General features: G+C 33.1%; 1 protein-coding gene across 3 annotated transcripts in view; it reads left to right on the forward strand.

Moving 5' to 3' along the window:
• The window catches only part of LOC145260283 (protein YIF1B-B-like), a 51,167-nt gene that overhangs the window by 34,732 nt on the left and 1,838 nt on the right, over positions 1-14,597 (forward strand). For all 3 annotated transcript variants that reach the window (XM_080118122.1, XM_080118123.1, XM_080118121.1), the window contains exons 4-8: positions 1,260-1,364; positions 2,701-2,779; positions 6,043-6,100; positions 7,590-7,745; positions 9,266-9,359. In XM_080118122.1, the coding sequence (XP_079974248.1) occupies positions 1,260-1,364; positions 2,701-2,779; positions 6,043-6,100; positions 7,590-7,745; positions 9,266-9,359 (492 nt within the window). The remainder of the gene's footprint in view (positions 1-1,259; positions 1,365-2,700; positions 2,780-6,042; positions 6,101-7,589; positions 7,746-9,265; positions 9,360-14,597) is intronic.

A 14,597-nucleotide genomic window follows, 5' to 3' on the forward strand; every position in this document is an offset into this window, starting at 1 on the left:
GGTGACCAGACTCTCACTGGTCACTGGAAAATATCTCTCTGCTGCTCAGGGCACGCAAAATGTGCATGACGCTAAGTCCGTGTGGCAACATCGTCCACTTCGGCTGTCACTCTGGCTTCGTGCTGGATCCAGTCTATCTCTTTCATCATCTGGCGTCAGGGCATACCTGAAATAAACTGCATTTTCATTCAGGCTGGCAATCGAGAAACAAAGAAAAACTCTGGTTCATTTTCGTAAAAACCAAACAAAATAATTATTCATAAATCATTTTACACTTGTTTAAAGTAGAGTTCTTTGATCCGAGCTTCATGATGCAGGTTGTATAACTTAAGTTCATCTAATTAATTTTCCAGCTAAGAACAAGAGCTTTTCAACTTACCTTTTATGAGGGTTTCGTCCCCCCCCCTCCCCAGGCGGGGCGAGAGCGATGTGGATGTCTCGATGCCAGCCAGTAAAAAGACCCTAATTCTAAAAAGCCAATCATTTTTATAAATCTGGCCTCTTCCCCTCCTCTGTCCTTTGAAGACTACTTTTCTTTTTTTTTCCTCTAAACCTCTTCTTTCTTTTTCCCATTATCTTATTCTTTTTCTTCTCTGGTAAACTCCTTTCTCTATCTCCTTATTTTATATTCTTTTCATTTTCTCTTTTCTTGTGAACCTCTTCCTTCTCTTTCGTGACCGTATCTCTCCCTCAATTTATTTATTTATCTGTCCAACTAACTTATCACTGACTTGGTGGCCTGGTAGTTAAATACAACAGGTGGACTCAAATGACAACATCTCCCAGACACCAAAGCAGACATTTTGAACCCAAGTCATTGTTTCCATAATATTTGAATTGTTCTTTCAGAAAATGATCCCGTATTGTTTTTCTGCCAAACTCAAGAATCTCATTATCATATTTATTTATTTATCCCCCCCCCATTGAAATATTTTATTTCTTATGGACATTTTTACCTCTTATCGCTACATAAGTACAAAATGGAAATTAAAACCTCTTTAAGAACAATTATTATCTACTATTTCCTTCTTCTTGATAAAGTCCCAGGGACAATTTTCTTTTTTTTCCTTGATCAAATATCTCCGCCCCTGCCCCACCCTCTCTTCCTCTATTTGAAAAGCAAGACCATCTGATATCGCCTGGAATCTTGCTACACTTCACTTGTTTTATTATAAATTCTTCTATTTTTTTTATTTTGTTATTATCATTAATTAGAATTTTTTTATTATCATAATTAGAAAATATTTTTCTCTTTTCAGCTTGAAAAATATGTGTCAACAACTAAACTGAAATATTATTTTGCCGTCGATACAAATTATGTTGGGAAGAAACTGGCTCTTATTTGCTTTCCTTTCACACACTCAGTAAGTAAATGCTTTTTCTTTTTTTTTTTTTTTTTTTTTTTACTTTGGTTTCGTCGCATGGAGTGTGTAAAAAAGCAAACAAAAAAACACACGAATCCGATACAGATTTAACCGGTTTCTTCCAGATGAAAGAAGTTCCATAGGAATATGAAATTTACAAGCAATCCCTAGTCGAATGTATGTCCCCATTAGAGAAGATGATGGCATTGGGATTTTGCAACTCTTGCAAAGAGGTCTTGACGCCCTCCTATATACAGCACCGGGGATTCCCAAATTGGTCACCCATCTGGTACTAACCAGGCTTAACGTTGCTTAATTAAATGGAGTATGTAGTTGGCCATAAGTTGCCATTATAGTCCCAACTTCACTCTGACCTATAACCATATTGTCAGCCTCAACTATAGATTAAATGAATGGAGCTGGCAACAAGATAGAGTAAAGATTGCCCCTACATCCTAGACTACTCTTCTTTTTTTTTTTTTTTTTTTTTTTTTAAATTGTTCCAGACAAGGTATGAAGCCACTTGATGTAAGGAGCTAATGAACAATGATTATTGTAAAGATTGTAAATGCCTAATGGCCTAAGTTTTTGAAAAGACCAAGGTGATAAGTAGAAGGAAAACGGTCAGCAGGGAGAGAGTTCCACAAGCCTGCAGTTCTTGGAAAGAAACTGCTTTAACTGAAGCTGCATTACAATAAGGACAAGAAAGAAATCAATTTGCTTTTTCACTTGCAATTTAGAAATGGATCACAACTTGATAATCAGCAAAATAACTTTTCATTGTAAATATTCCCAGATGTCGGAAAGCTTTCTACTCTTATAACTTCTTTTTTCAAACTGCTTGTCTTCCTGTTTCCCTGACTGTAAATTTAAATGTAATGTGAACAAATATCTTGCTGCACAACTCCCCACTTAGGATGCCTCTATAAATCTGGCCCCTGATTCTCAGTTTTAATGTTTAGGATGAGTAATGCTTCACAACATTTTGTAAAACCTCATTAGTTTGCCCGATATAGAAAAATATTGGAGATCATTTTCTGCATCTCAGTACAGATCAATTAATCTCCTGTGTTTCATGAATAAAAAAAACAAAACGTATGTGTAACATGTGTTATCAAAGTATGTTTGTGGTTTTCTTTTAATTTTTTTTTCTCGTTTTCTTGACTCCTTGAGTTATCTTTTGTGTGTGTGATATAATTCCAGTATTAACTATGCAGCTATTAAAATACGAGATGCCTAAAAAGGTATAATAAATGTTATTTTTTTATTGATATCTGTTTCATACCTGTTAAAATCAAAAATATAGATTTAAATAACTGTTTTACTTATATTTTAGGATTGGTCCATCCGTTTCAATCATGATGAACCTGTTGCACCACGCGATGAAATCAATGCTCCAGACCTTTATATACCAGGTGATTTCTTTTATTTTTTCATATACCAAATGATTGGTTTTTTTTTTGGTTTTTTTATATACCAGGTGATTTATTATTTTTTTTTTTTTTTTATATCAAGTGATTTAAAAAAAAATTTTTTTTTTTATACCAGGTGATTTAAAAATCTTGTTTTATATACCAAGTAATTTTTTTATATACCAGGTGATTTTTAAACATTTTTTTTTTCATATATACCAGATGATTTAAAAAAAATTTTTTATATAGCAGGCTATTTATTTTTTTACATATAGCAGGTTATTTTTTTTTTTTATATATATAACCGGTGATTTCTTTAATGAATTGGTTTTTAAAGGAACAAAGATGACTTCATTTTGATTTTGGTATAAGATTTGAGAAATGGTGAATGTTGGATTTTTTTTGTTATAGAAAGTCACAATAATTGTATAATATATATTAGGGTTGTCAGGATACAAACTTTGATAAGTGTAAAAAAACACAGTTTATTGAATACTATTTGTGATAGAATTGAAAACTGTGCCCTAATAACAACACTGGTAAATTAGTAGCGTACATGGCATGTCACAGTATTAATATTATTTAACACGTCGCTGGAAAGAGAGATGGCAAACAGAAAGAGATTAACTTTGGATTTTGTCTTTTATTTTTTTGATTCAACTCTGATGTTCTTGATGTCATTCTGGTAACCTAGAAACTGTCTCTTTATGGATCTTTTAGAGTTGGAATAAGGTATAGTCTGATTTGGTCATAGGAAACCTAAGAATTACTAATGGTGCTACCAAATCAGGCTGTTTGGAGCTACTGGCTTCCAAACCTAAAATGTGCCAAACATTGATGTTATCAGTTTTTCTTTGCAATCATGTTCTCTGCAATTCATCTGCAAAATCAAAAAGAAAAACAATTTTTCTCTATAAAACAACCAAACCAAACATCATGAAAGAATATTTGAAGATATAATGAACTAGAAACATAAAAACTTTTTCCAAAATGATTTGGCATTAAATAACCGGAAAATTGTTTATATGCCATAAAACACAACCAAACCAAGAATTATCTACTCCTTTGAAAGACGGGGTGGGTATTGTCTGTCATCTGAGGTACTCCTGTCGGGGATAACCATCAGGTCAGTTCATGGCTATTTTTTGTACTCTTCCAGAGTGTTGCCTCACAAAAGCTGTTTTTCTCACATTAAATTGACCTTGTGACATACATTGCTGGTGTGGGACGCACATAAATAAAACATTTTTTTATTTTTTAGCTATTTTCATATCATCTGGGAAAGTTTTGTTTAAATTAGGTGTTGTTTGGTTCAGATCATTTTGAGGAGGCCATCCACCCAGGCATTATTTTTTTCCTTTAGGAGTGGGATTGGTTTATTACTAGTAACTTTTTTTTCTTGATTTAAGTAAGTTAACTCAATCAGCAGCAGCTGTAAATGAGGCAGCAATTTTTTTATTTTTTAATTTGTGAACAAATTTGAAAAATTGAAAATATGAATATCAAAAATATTAAATGTTTCATTGTTATCACTGTGTATGGCCTAAAAAGGTTTCTTCCTTATTAACTTGGTAATGTAATAAAGTTCCTGTGTAACTTTATGCTTTATCTTAACTTATGTGTATATAAATTTAAATGAACTATGTTTACATGTTATTTTATTGAAAAAAAGAATTTTTTCTTAACCAAATTCCTTGACTCTAACCACTAACACTAAGTTGGAGTGGTAAGCACCATCCCAACAAAACACCTCTTAAAACCATACATAATTGCTTTAAAATAAAAAAGAAGCAGACTCTTCCCCCAACGCACACACATACACTTGTGTGGATGATAAATTGATAAACATTTCATTTTGGTAAATTAGTTACAAATCAAACAAATATAATCATAGAATCAGTGTAAAATTTCTCAAATGTTCAAATATCTCTTTTTTTAATAGTTTCAGGACATTCACCAGCAAATTTTACACATGACAAATTTCATTATTTTATCATCAATAGTTTTTTAAACAGAATTTTATCAATGAAAACAAAGATGTTTTATTTTTAACTTCAAACATTTATATGCCAAAAAGTTATGGATTAATTTTAATAACCCAACAACTAACTCTTTAATCAATTTATAATATCTAAAATTTAATTTTTTTCTGGGCATTGCTGGTAACAATTGTCTTAGTATTCTGTACAGTGTGGTGAAACAAGTCTTTTTTAGGAAATGTTTAATAACTGTTTATTTTCTAAAAAAATATTAAGTTTCTCTCATTTCTATGTATTTTAATAATGTTCAAGTTTTATTTTATTATTTTGTTTGATATCATTTGTAGCAAATTGCTGAAAAATGACCATTTTTGTTTTTTTCAAGGATTTGTTTTACCTAACTGTAAATGGAGTGTGGGTGGGGTGTCAATGTTTTTATGTATTTTTATTTATTGATTTTCACTCTTGTAGAAAGAATTGAGTACCTTCAGTTGTCAGTATCGTAAAAATAAATAAATGAATGGCAGCAACTAAAAAATTACTCGCACATTAGAGCATCCTATATTTTTATGAAACCACCAGTCACCCATGCATGGAGTATTGTTGCCACATTTTGGCTGGTGCATCTACCGCTGGTCTCTCACTTTTACACAAAGTAAAAAAAAAAAAGATCTCCAACATAATACGTTCCGCACTTTCAACTATTTTAATGGATATGCTCTGACAAACTCATAGCACTTGTGCCACCCATACATAAATAACCCTAACTCAACAGGCAACAAAATCACATTCCTTCACTATAGAGATCTCTAGATGTCGGAAAGCCTCTACTATAATAGTTTCTTCCTTCGAGATGCTAGACTTTGCAATTCCCTCCTCATCTTCTGCTTTCTTAATTGTACTGACATGCAGAAGTTCAAGTGTAATGTGAACAGGCATCTTGCTGCTCAAGTCCCTACATAGTGTCCCTGTCAATATTATTTCCAAATGGCATTGTGTATCATTTGGAGTGAATATGAGTTTTTAAAAAAATACAATTTTATTTCTCCCATAACCAATTTCATAGCTAAATTAGTTATATGCTGAGTACCTGTTACTGGGGGTCTCGGTTTTAAATCTCATTAAATCTGGACACACTGATGAGTTATAGAGATAACGGAAAATGTGTTGGTTGATAACTGTATTTTTTATATATATATATATTAAAAGGTTGTTTCTAGTTGTTTTTATTCTTTTTAGTTAGCATTTTTTTTATGTTTTTAAATTTAATTTTAATTCTTATTTTAGTGATGGCTTTAGTAACGTACCTTCTTACCACCGGAGTGGTTATGGGCGTTCAGAATAGGTAAGCTGTGCATTTCTTTTTCTTTTTAATGATTCAAAAGTGCAATTATCGTAGGAATCTCTCTACTCGCATCCATTATGCAAACAAACATTATCATATTAATCATGCTCAATGTTAATTCTTCTGTTTGCCTTTAATAGTCTTAGTGGCTTTATGTGGACTCCATTTATGGACTAAATTTTATTGCTGTCCGACATATTATCTTGATAACAGAAATCTGTATTGGAGATAAATTGATGACTGCAAAATCATCACATTCAGTTTTAATATGTTTTACAGCGGCTTTTAGAAATGGAAAAAAGATATTATTTGGGTGCTTATTTAGAATTAAACCTATTTTAAAAACTAAATTGCAAAAAAAACTTTATAATGTATGTATTCATCGTTACCCAAAGATGTCATATTCCAAAGGTCATGTAAATGGTTCAAGTAGTTTAATTTTCTTTTATAAAGAAAATCAATTTTTTTAAAATAAAATCAATTTTATTAAATCAATTTTTTTTAAAACATGGTTGATCAAAACATAAGGTGTCATTTCTTCATAAAATTTTAAAAAATACAAAATAAAACTACTTGATCAATTTACATGATTTTTGGAATATGACATCTTCGTTGTGACGAGTGCGTACATCAAAGTTTTAAGATATTTTGTTGTAAAAAAATCAGTTTAATTCTAAATAAACACCAAGTTTCGATTTTATCAAATGAACTTTATGATCAAAATTTCATAAAATTTTGTCCAACATGTCCAAATATCATTAAAATCAGACATCGTTTATAACTTTGGTGACATTATGATAAGTATATGATGCCTATGAAATTTTGAATACTATGAACATTAAATCCTATATTTCATAAATTATAGAAATTAAATGTTTACCAATTAAATTATTTTATTAGAACCCTTTAATTATGTAAAAAAAAAAAAAAACTATAAAATTGTGTACACCTTATAATAAAAATTAATGATTCTATTTAAAAAATCAAATGATGAAAAACAATTATGATAAAAAATCACAAGGCAATCGTTGACATTATTTCTGTATTAACAGGAATTGAATGAAAGATGAACAATCAAAATTCAATGTTAGAATTTTAATTCTTTGGACTCCTTTTTTCATCTTGAGTCATTTTCACAATTGTTTCAGCTGATGTAACCTTCAACTTTCTTCAAGGTGTAGCTTGTTGAACTTGGTAATTTGCATGAAATTTTGAACAGAACAGATTTAATCCATGGGGGTAGAATGTTCATTTTATCACCCATGACCGGGAAGAAGTCTAATGTTAATAAGATTTGAGGACTGGTTCCTTCTGAGGAAAGCAACGATTTATTAAGTCACCTGACAAGCACTTCTGGTTTTAACTGACCATTTGTTCAAAACATTAGCATGTCCAGAGTCGTGACCATATAAATTTGTTTATATTAATAAAAATATATATATATTAGGGAAGAAAATTAATTTTTTCTCTCCATTTCCTTTTAAAACAGATTCACCCCTGAACAACTTGGCATCCAAGCAAGTTCTGCTTTAGTGTGGCTGGTTTTGGAACTTTTGGTTGTTATGCTCAGTCTCTATATACTAAATGTCAACACGGATCTCAAATACACGGACATCATGGCCTATTCTGGTTATAAATATATCGGGTAAGTATTAGCGCAATTTCGAAAATATCAAATAAAAAAAACATTTGTTAATTAGCCTTATGGCAGAGTTTGCACAAACTTGAAAAGTCCTTGAATTTTGACTTTTGCCTTGAAATGACTTTATTTCTATTATTACCTTGAAAATAAGGAAAATGTCTTGAAAATTATATTCGTTATGTCCAGTAAAAATTTGTCGAAATATTCAAAATAAAATCAAAATAACTCTCCCTCTATTTTTGCTTTCATATATAATGGGGGGGGGGGGTAGTGCAGCCACCATAAATAAAAATACCCTCCCCCCAATCTCCAATGGTGATTTCTTTCCCCCCCCCCCCAACCAAAAATTGTGATAATCTAAAATGAGACTGGACTGTCCCCCCCCCCCCCCGAAAAAAAAAATAGATAAGACAGCCATCTTGATTAGAAATTTAAAAGCCATAAAGAATTAATGTGAGATGAAATAAAAAGCATTTAAAACTACTTTAAAAAAAACACCAAAAAATTATGCAGGTAGGTTGCAAAGTAACTTTTATTGGCTATGGTAACAATTATTTGTTGTATAGTTGCTTTTTTTTTTTTTTTTTTTTTTACCACTTTTTCAAATTGCTGTGTTTTTTACCACTTTTTCAAATTGTTGTGGAGAGCAAGTAATATACAAAAGTTCAAGGTGTTTGATCACTACACATCGTTTGTCTTCGTAGGCAGCAGTTCATTTCAAATACAGCTGTTTGTTCTCACTACAACATATCATCCCTACAGCAAACTCTCCTGAGACGTCTTCACTGGTCCAGTCACATTCTTCTTCGTCACTCAGATGATTTCATCTACAAAGTTATTGAAACAACTCCTTGGGGTTGTAAAAAATGAAGTGAGGGTCAGCTGAAACCCTGTCTTAGAACAATGAAACATAACGTGCTGATCCTGGCCTCTGATCATGTCTTTGGAGTTTGCTGCTGGAACCATGATTGGTTAACTATTGTATCTGCTACTGTGGTAGACTGTCATGCCTTATGTAAACATTTGCTTGCGATGCTACAAATTCTCTGGAAGAGTTGTGGTCACACGCATGAAAATACCACTTGCAAAGATCTTTGAGTAAAGAAACAAACGTAATCTAATAGATGAACGGATACTGATTAAAACAAGGAGATGGTGACGATTGTTTCTAAAAAGGACTATTGGTAAAAAAAAAAAAACAAGGAACTAATACATTTTCTAAAAGGATTTATACAAACTTTGAATTGAACCCCCTCTCTCTCTCTCTTTTGCCCTCTCTCCCTTCTCTACCCTTTCAAAAATGTTTTGCTCCAGGGAGAATGCCGAAACAAAGAAAAAAGTAAATCATCTTTTGTGGTCGTTTTTAGTGCTCTCCCCTCCCTCTTGAGAGAATATGCAGCAATTTCAGGTTGCTTATCACTGCAGCTCACTTATGTCTCTGATTCTTAAAAAGTTGTTTCTTCAACTGAAGATTATAATTTTTTTCTTTCTTTTCTAGTTTGTAATGTTTTTGTCTTTTGCAGAATGATTGCTGTTCTTTCGGCTGGATTATTGTTCAAATCTGCTGGTTATTACCTTCTTTTATTATGGTTTTCATTTTCTACGGCCTATTTCTTGGTAAGAGCAATTATTATTATTATTATTATTATGATGCATTGTCAATTTCAGCTTTTTAACAAAGTGAATACTTTTTCAAATTTAACAATGACGGAAATGCTGTTCAAAAATGCACAAACGAAGATGCTATTTTAAACTTTAGGTTGAGACATCTTCAAAACTTTTGGGTCAATACAACCCCGAATTGTCAACACATAATCTGCGCTTCTAACCATCGTTATACCAGTTTTTGTAAAATTTGACCCAGTTTTTTTGACGCAAGAGATTGTGAGTAGTTGAGTAGCAAGATGTCTGTTCACATTACATTTAAACTTGTTCATGTTAGTACAGTCAGAAGCAGGAAACAGAGGGAATTCCAGTGCAAAGGAAGAAACTATTAAGAATAGAAAGCTTTTCAGCATCTGGTACCTCGATAGTGAAGAGGTGGGTTTTTGCTGCTTGTCAGATAGATGGGAGAAGTTAAGATATTAAAATTTACTGGACAAAAGTTAAACATGATTGACAGATAAAATCAAGAGATCGATTTTTTTTTTTTTCCTGGATATATAGTTTTGTTTGTCATGTTGAAAATGATATTATATTAAAGAATTATGAACATTTGAGTAATAGTTTATAGTTAAAAGTAATCTTTACAGAAAATTGGGGGAAATTACATTTTCCCTAGATGTAAACACCTTAAACATTGCAAATACGTTTTGTTTTAGCCAATAGCGATAGACTTTTTTCTTTTTTTTTTTTTTTTTTTTTTTTTTTTTTACTTTTTTACTAAAAACACAATAGCGGTTGTTCTGAATGAATTTCCATAATTTTTGGATTTATTATTTTCAACATGCTTAAAACCACATTTAAAAAAAATCAATCTGTTGGCTCTATCTTAATAAGCACCGTATTTTTTTGATTTGAAAAAAAAAAAGTGATTGAAATCAAAAAAATAAAATTTCCAACATCATAGAAAAAATATATCCAATATATACTATTCGCAAAATAGTTTAAAAAAAAAATATATATATATATTTAATTTCAATAAATACTTCTATAAAAAAAAACGCAAAAAGTGTTTTCAATAAAAAAAAACAAATAAAAAAGCTAAAAAAAATTTTTTAAGATAATACATTTTTCTTGACCACAAAGTTGACATCTACATTTATTGAATTACTAGCAAACCGCCCAGCGTTGCCTGATCATAAAATACACATAAATATTATATCTATAAAAGTGAAATTGTCTCTGTGTGTGTCTGTGTATACATTTCCCTATCAAATTACTCTGTCAATTTTCAATCTACTTACTTGAGATTTGACATAAGGGGTATTGAGATTTGGGAAAATCATTTTAATCGGTTTTTGGCCAGAAATTTGGCTATCAAGTGGTCAAAGTTCAACAATTTGACCTTTTGAGTACTCTACCAAACTCCTCCGCCAATTTTGGGTCTAAACACTTGAAATTTTAGATGTCGGTTTCTTGGACATGGATCAAACTTTATAACGTGATTTGAACTTAAAAGTTGACAAAAGGGTCAAAATTGGGGTCAAAGTTTTAAAAAATTTGACCTCTCAGCCAATTTTTGTCTAAACATTTGAAATTTTCATAAAGTGTATTCAGACATAGGCCAAGCTTTTTAATCCGTTTTTGGCTGAAAATTTGGCTGCCAAGAGGTCAAAGTTCAAAAGATTTTACCTTTGCAGTCTCTAGCAAACTATTCAACTAATTTTGGGTCTTAACATTTGAAATTTTACATAAAGGGTATTCAGACATGCAGCAAGCTTTTTAATTAGTTTTTTGGTGAAAATTTGGCTGCTATGAGGTCAAAGTTGAAAGAGTTGACCTTTACAGACTCTACCAAACTCCTCTGCCAATTTTGGGTCTATACACTTGAAATTTTAGATGTAGGTTACCTGGACATGTGTCAAACTTTTATATATATATATATAATATATATATATATATATATATATATATATATATATATATATATATATATTGATATACATATGCACAAAGTTATGAGCAGTACATAGGACTCAAAGCTGGACTGAACTGCTAGTTTTAATTAATACAGAAACTGAGACATGCATGTGAGTATTTTGTTTTTTACTAAACCATTCATTTCTTGTAAATAAAAAAAAAAAGAAAAAATACTCAAGCTGAGATCGAAACCAAAACCTAAAGACTGTGAGTCAAGTACGATAACTATGAGGCCAGCGTGACACGAACTTTAAGAGATATTTTCAAACTTATTTTTAACATAATGTGTCATGTGAACAATTCACACATGCGCAATTGTGAGACAGTAAAAAGATTTGACGACTCCCACATACCAATCTTTCAGTTCTGACCCCTTAGCAGCCCTTTTTTCCGGATGAAAACAAATTGAAAAGTTTCCCACATGTCTGAATATCCTCTATACCAAATTTCAAGTTTGTAGATCAAAAGTTTGTTGAGTACATAGATTGAGAAGTGTTTTCACACACACATTCTCACTTTTATAGATATATAGACTAGCAGGCCGCCTGGCATTGCACGATCATAAAATATGCATAAATATTATATTTTAATTAATGCAGAATTCTTTATTATAAACAGAAATACTGTAGGTATTAAACATAACGTTAAATTCCTTTTTTCTAAATACTTCACTTGTAAGTGAAAAAAAAAATACCCAAGCTGGGATTGAAACCATCTAAAGACTGTTAAGTAATATAACCATTACAGCAGCTTGACACGACCTTCACAAAATGTTTTCAAACCTTCTTATTCTTAACATAAAGAAGCTGTGATATTTCACGGCTACACATGCGCATTCATGAAATAGTTGACAATAGAAAAAAAAATCCGATGACCCTATGTACCAATTTTTCAAATTTTACCCCTTAGCAGCCGAGTGAAAATAAATTAAAGTTTTCCACATGTCTGAAAAACCTATATACCAAATTTCAAGTCTGTAGATTAAAAATTCATTAAGTATATAGGTTGAGAGGTGTCTTCTCTCTCACACACACACACATACATTCCCACTTTTATAAAATAGATTTATTTTATTTTATTTTTTTTACAAACAAAAAGTGGGGGGGTGAAAAAAATAAATATACAACAAATGTTACTAAAAGCAAAATGCATTACTCTTTTACTTACCTGGATAAGTTTTTGTGTTTAAACTTATTTTAAAGTATTTATTTACTTTGAAAACTGGAGTAAATTTGATTTGTATAGTTTATATATATAAGTAGTAGCCCTCGTGTCTGTGTGTACAACTCTTCTACAGCCCCACCACTGGATTAATCATGATCAAACCTAGCATGATGATGGTCTCTCACCTAGGGATAGTGCACACCATTTTTCAAAGGTTAAGGTTGAGACGTTGCTGTCCGATCGGGTACCCACTTCACAGGCATCCAAGTATACAGCAAAGTCCCGTGTGAAGTGCGGATATCTTTCCTAGTACAGTAATATTTTCTTTTTTTTTTTTTTTTTTTTTTTTATTACATTTTCACCCCAAACAAGGCAAATTGCCACTTTGGTGTAGGGGGCTACTATCAGGGGCAACAACTACTGGGGTACTATGTAGGGATTTGGGCAGCAAGGTGTCGGTTCACGTTACACTTAAACTTCTGCACGTCAGTACTGTTGGGGAAGCAGGGACCTGGAATGGAATTCCAGAGTCTTGCGGTTCTGGGGAAGAAACTATTGGAGTAAAAAGATCTTTTACATCTAGGGACCTCTACAGTGTGGGGGTGGGATCTAGTAGCCTGTCGGGTTTGTCGAGGGTGCTCGCGTCGTGGGGGCACAAGTGATTGCAGTTCGTCAGAGCATTCACCACTAAAATACTTGTAGAAAAGGCAGAGGGATGCAACATTTCGTCGATGGGACAGAGGCTGAAGCTTAGATGCCAGTTCAGGGCCTATCAGGTTTGCGACTCTCTTTTGAACCTTGTCAAGGAGCGAGAGACTAGTAGCAGATGCACCAGCCCAGATGTGGCAGCAATACTCCATACATGGGCGAATGGTGGCCTTATAGAGGTACAGGATACTTTCGGGTGTTAGTAGTTTTCTAGCACGGTAGAGAGAGCCTACCTTTCTTGCAGCGGCCCTGGCAATGCCTTCAATGTAATTGTTCCAACTCATGTTTCCTGTGAACGTTAGGCCAAGGAGTTTGAAAGATGGACTCTCAGATAAAGAGTCGTTGGCCATTGCTATGGGTGGTAGAGAGGGTTTCTTGTAATTATTGAATGAAACTAGTTTAGTTTTGGCAGCATTGAACGCGACCAACCACTTTTGTCCCCATTCCACTACAGATTGGAGGTCTTCCTCTAGTGTTTCTGCCATTTCTTTAGAAATGTGTTCATTCGTCTTCCTGTCGTGTCTGCCATAGAGTGTAGTGTCATCAGCATATATACCCATCTCAGAGGCAATGTTGTCGGGGAGGTCATTTATGAATATCAGGAACAATAGAGGTCCAAGGATAGAACCCTGGGGCACTCCCGCATTTATATCATATTGTTTAGATGTGCGACCGTCGAGGACTACCTGGATTTTTCTCTTATCTAAGAAGAATTTAATTATGTTAAGTATTCTACCAGTGATACCGTATGATCTGATTTTACTGAGGAGACCCTCATGCCATACCCTGTCAAAAGCCTTAGATATATCTAGCGCTACCGCTCTGCCTTCCCCCGCTTTGTCCAGTGAATGGTATATATGTTCAGAGATCACAGTGAGGATGTCTGCTGTGGAACGGGCTTGTCTAAATCCATATTGTTTGTCAGTCAGTAGTTTAGCATCTGTAAGATGATGGACTAGAGCATAGTTAATTATGGTCTCAAATATTTTTGCAAAAAGTGGGAGGAGGCTAATGGGGCGATAATTTGATGGGTCAGTCCTTTCGCCAGAATTCTTGAATACTGGTACAACAGAAGCAGTTTTCCAACAGCCCGGAAAGCAAGCTTCATTAAGACATTTGTTGTAGAGTTTGGAGAGAACTGGAGCTACTTCGGCTGAGCACTTTTTTAATAGCACAGCTGGGATAAGATCGGGTCCACATGCTTTTGAGGTGTCAAGGTTTTTTATGATAGCATGCACCTGAGCAGGGGTGGTTTTCAGATCGTCTAGTGTGGCGTCTGTCCGCATAGGAAAGTCAGGTAGGGGGTGGTTGGAAGGGTCCAGTGTGGAGTTTGAGGCAAACCGACTGGCAAGCATGTTAGCCTTGTCGGTTGCTGAGGAGACAATCTCGTGATTGTTGGTT

This window comes from Euprymna scolopes, chromosome 36, assembly GCF_053919585.1.
Source record: "Euprymna scolopes isolate OS-2025 chromosome 36, ASM5391958v1, whole genome shotgun sequence".
NCBI lineage: Eukaryota > Metazoa > Mollusca > Cephalopoda > Sepiida > Sepiolidae > Euprymna > Euprymna scolopes.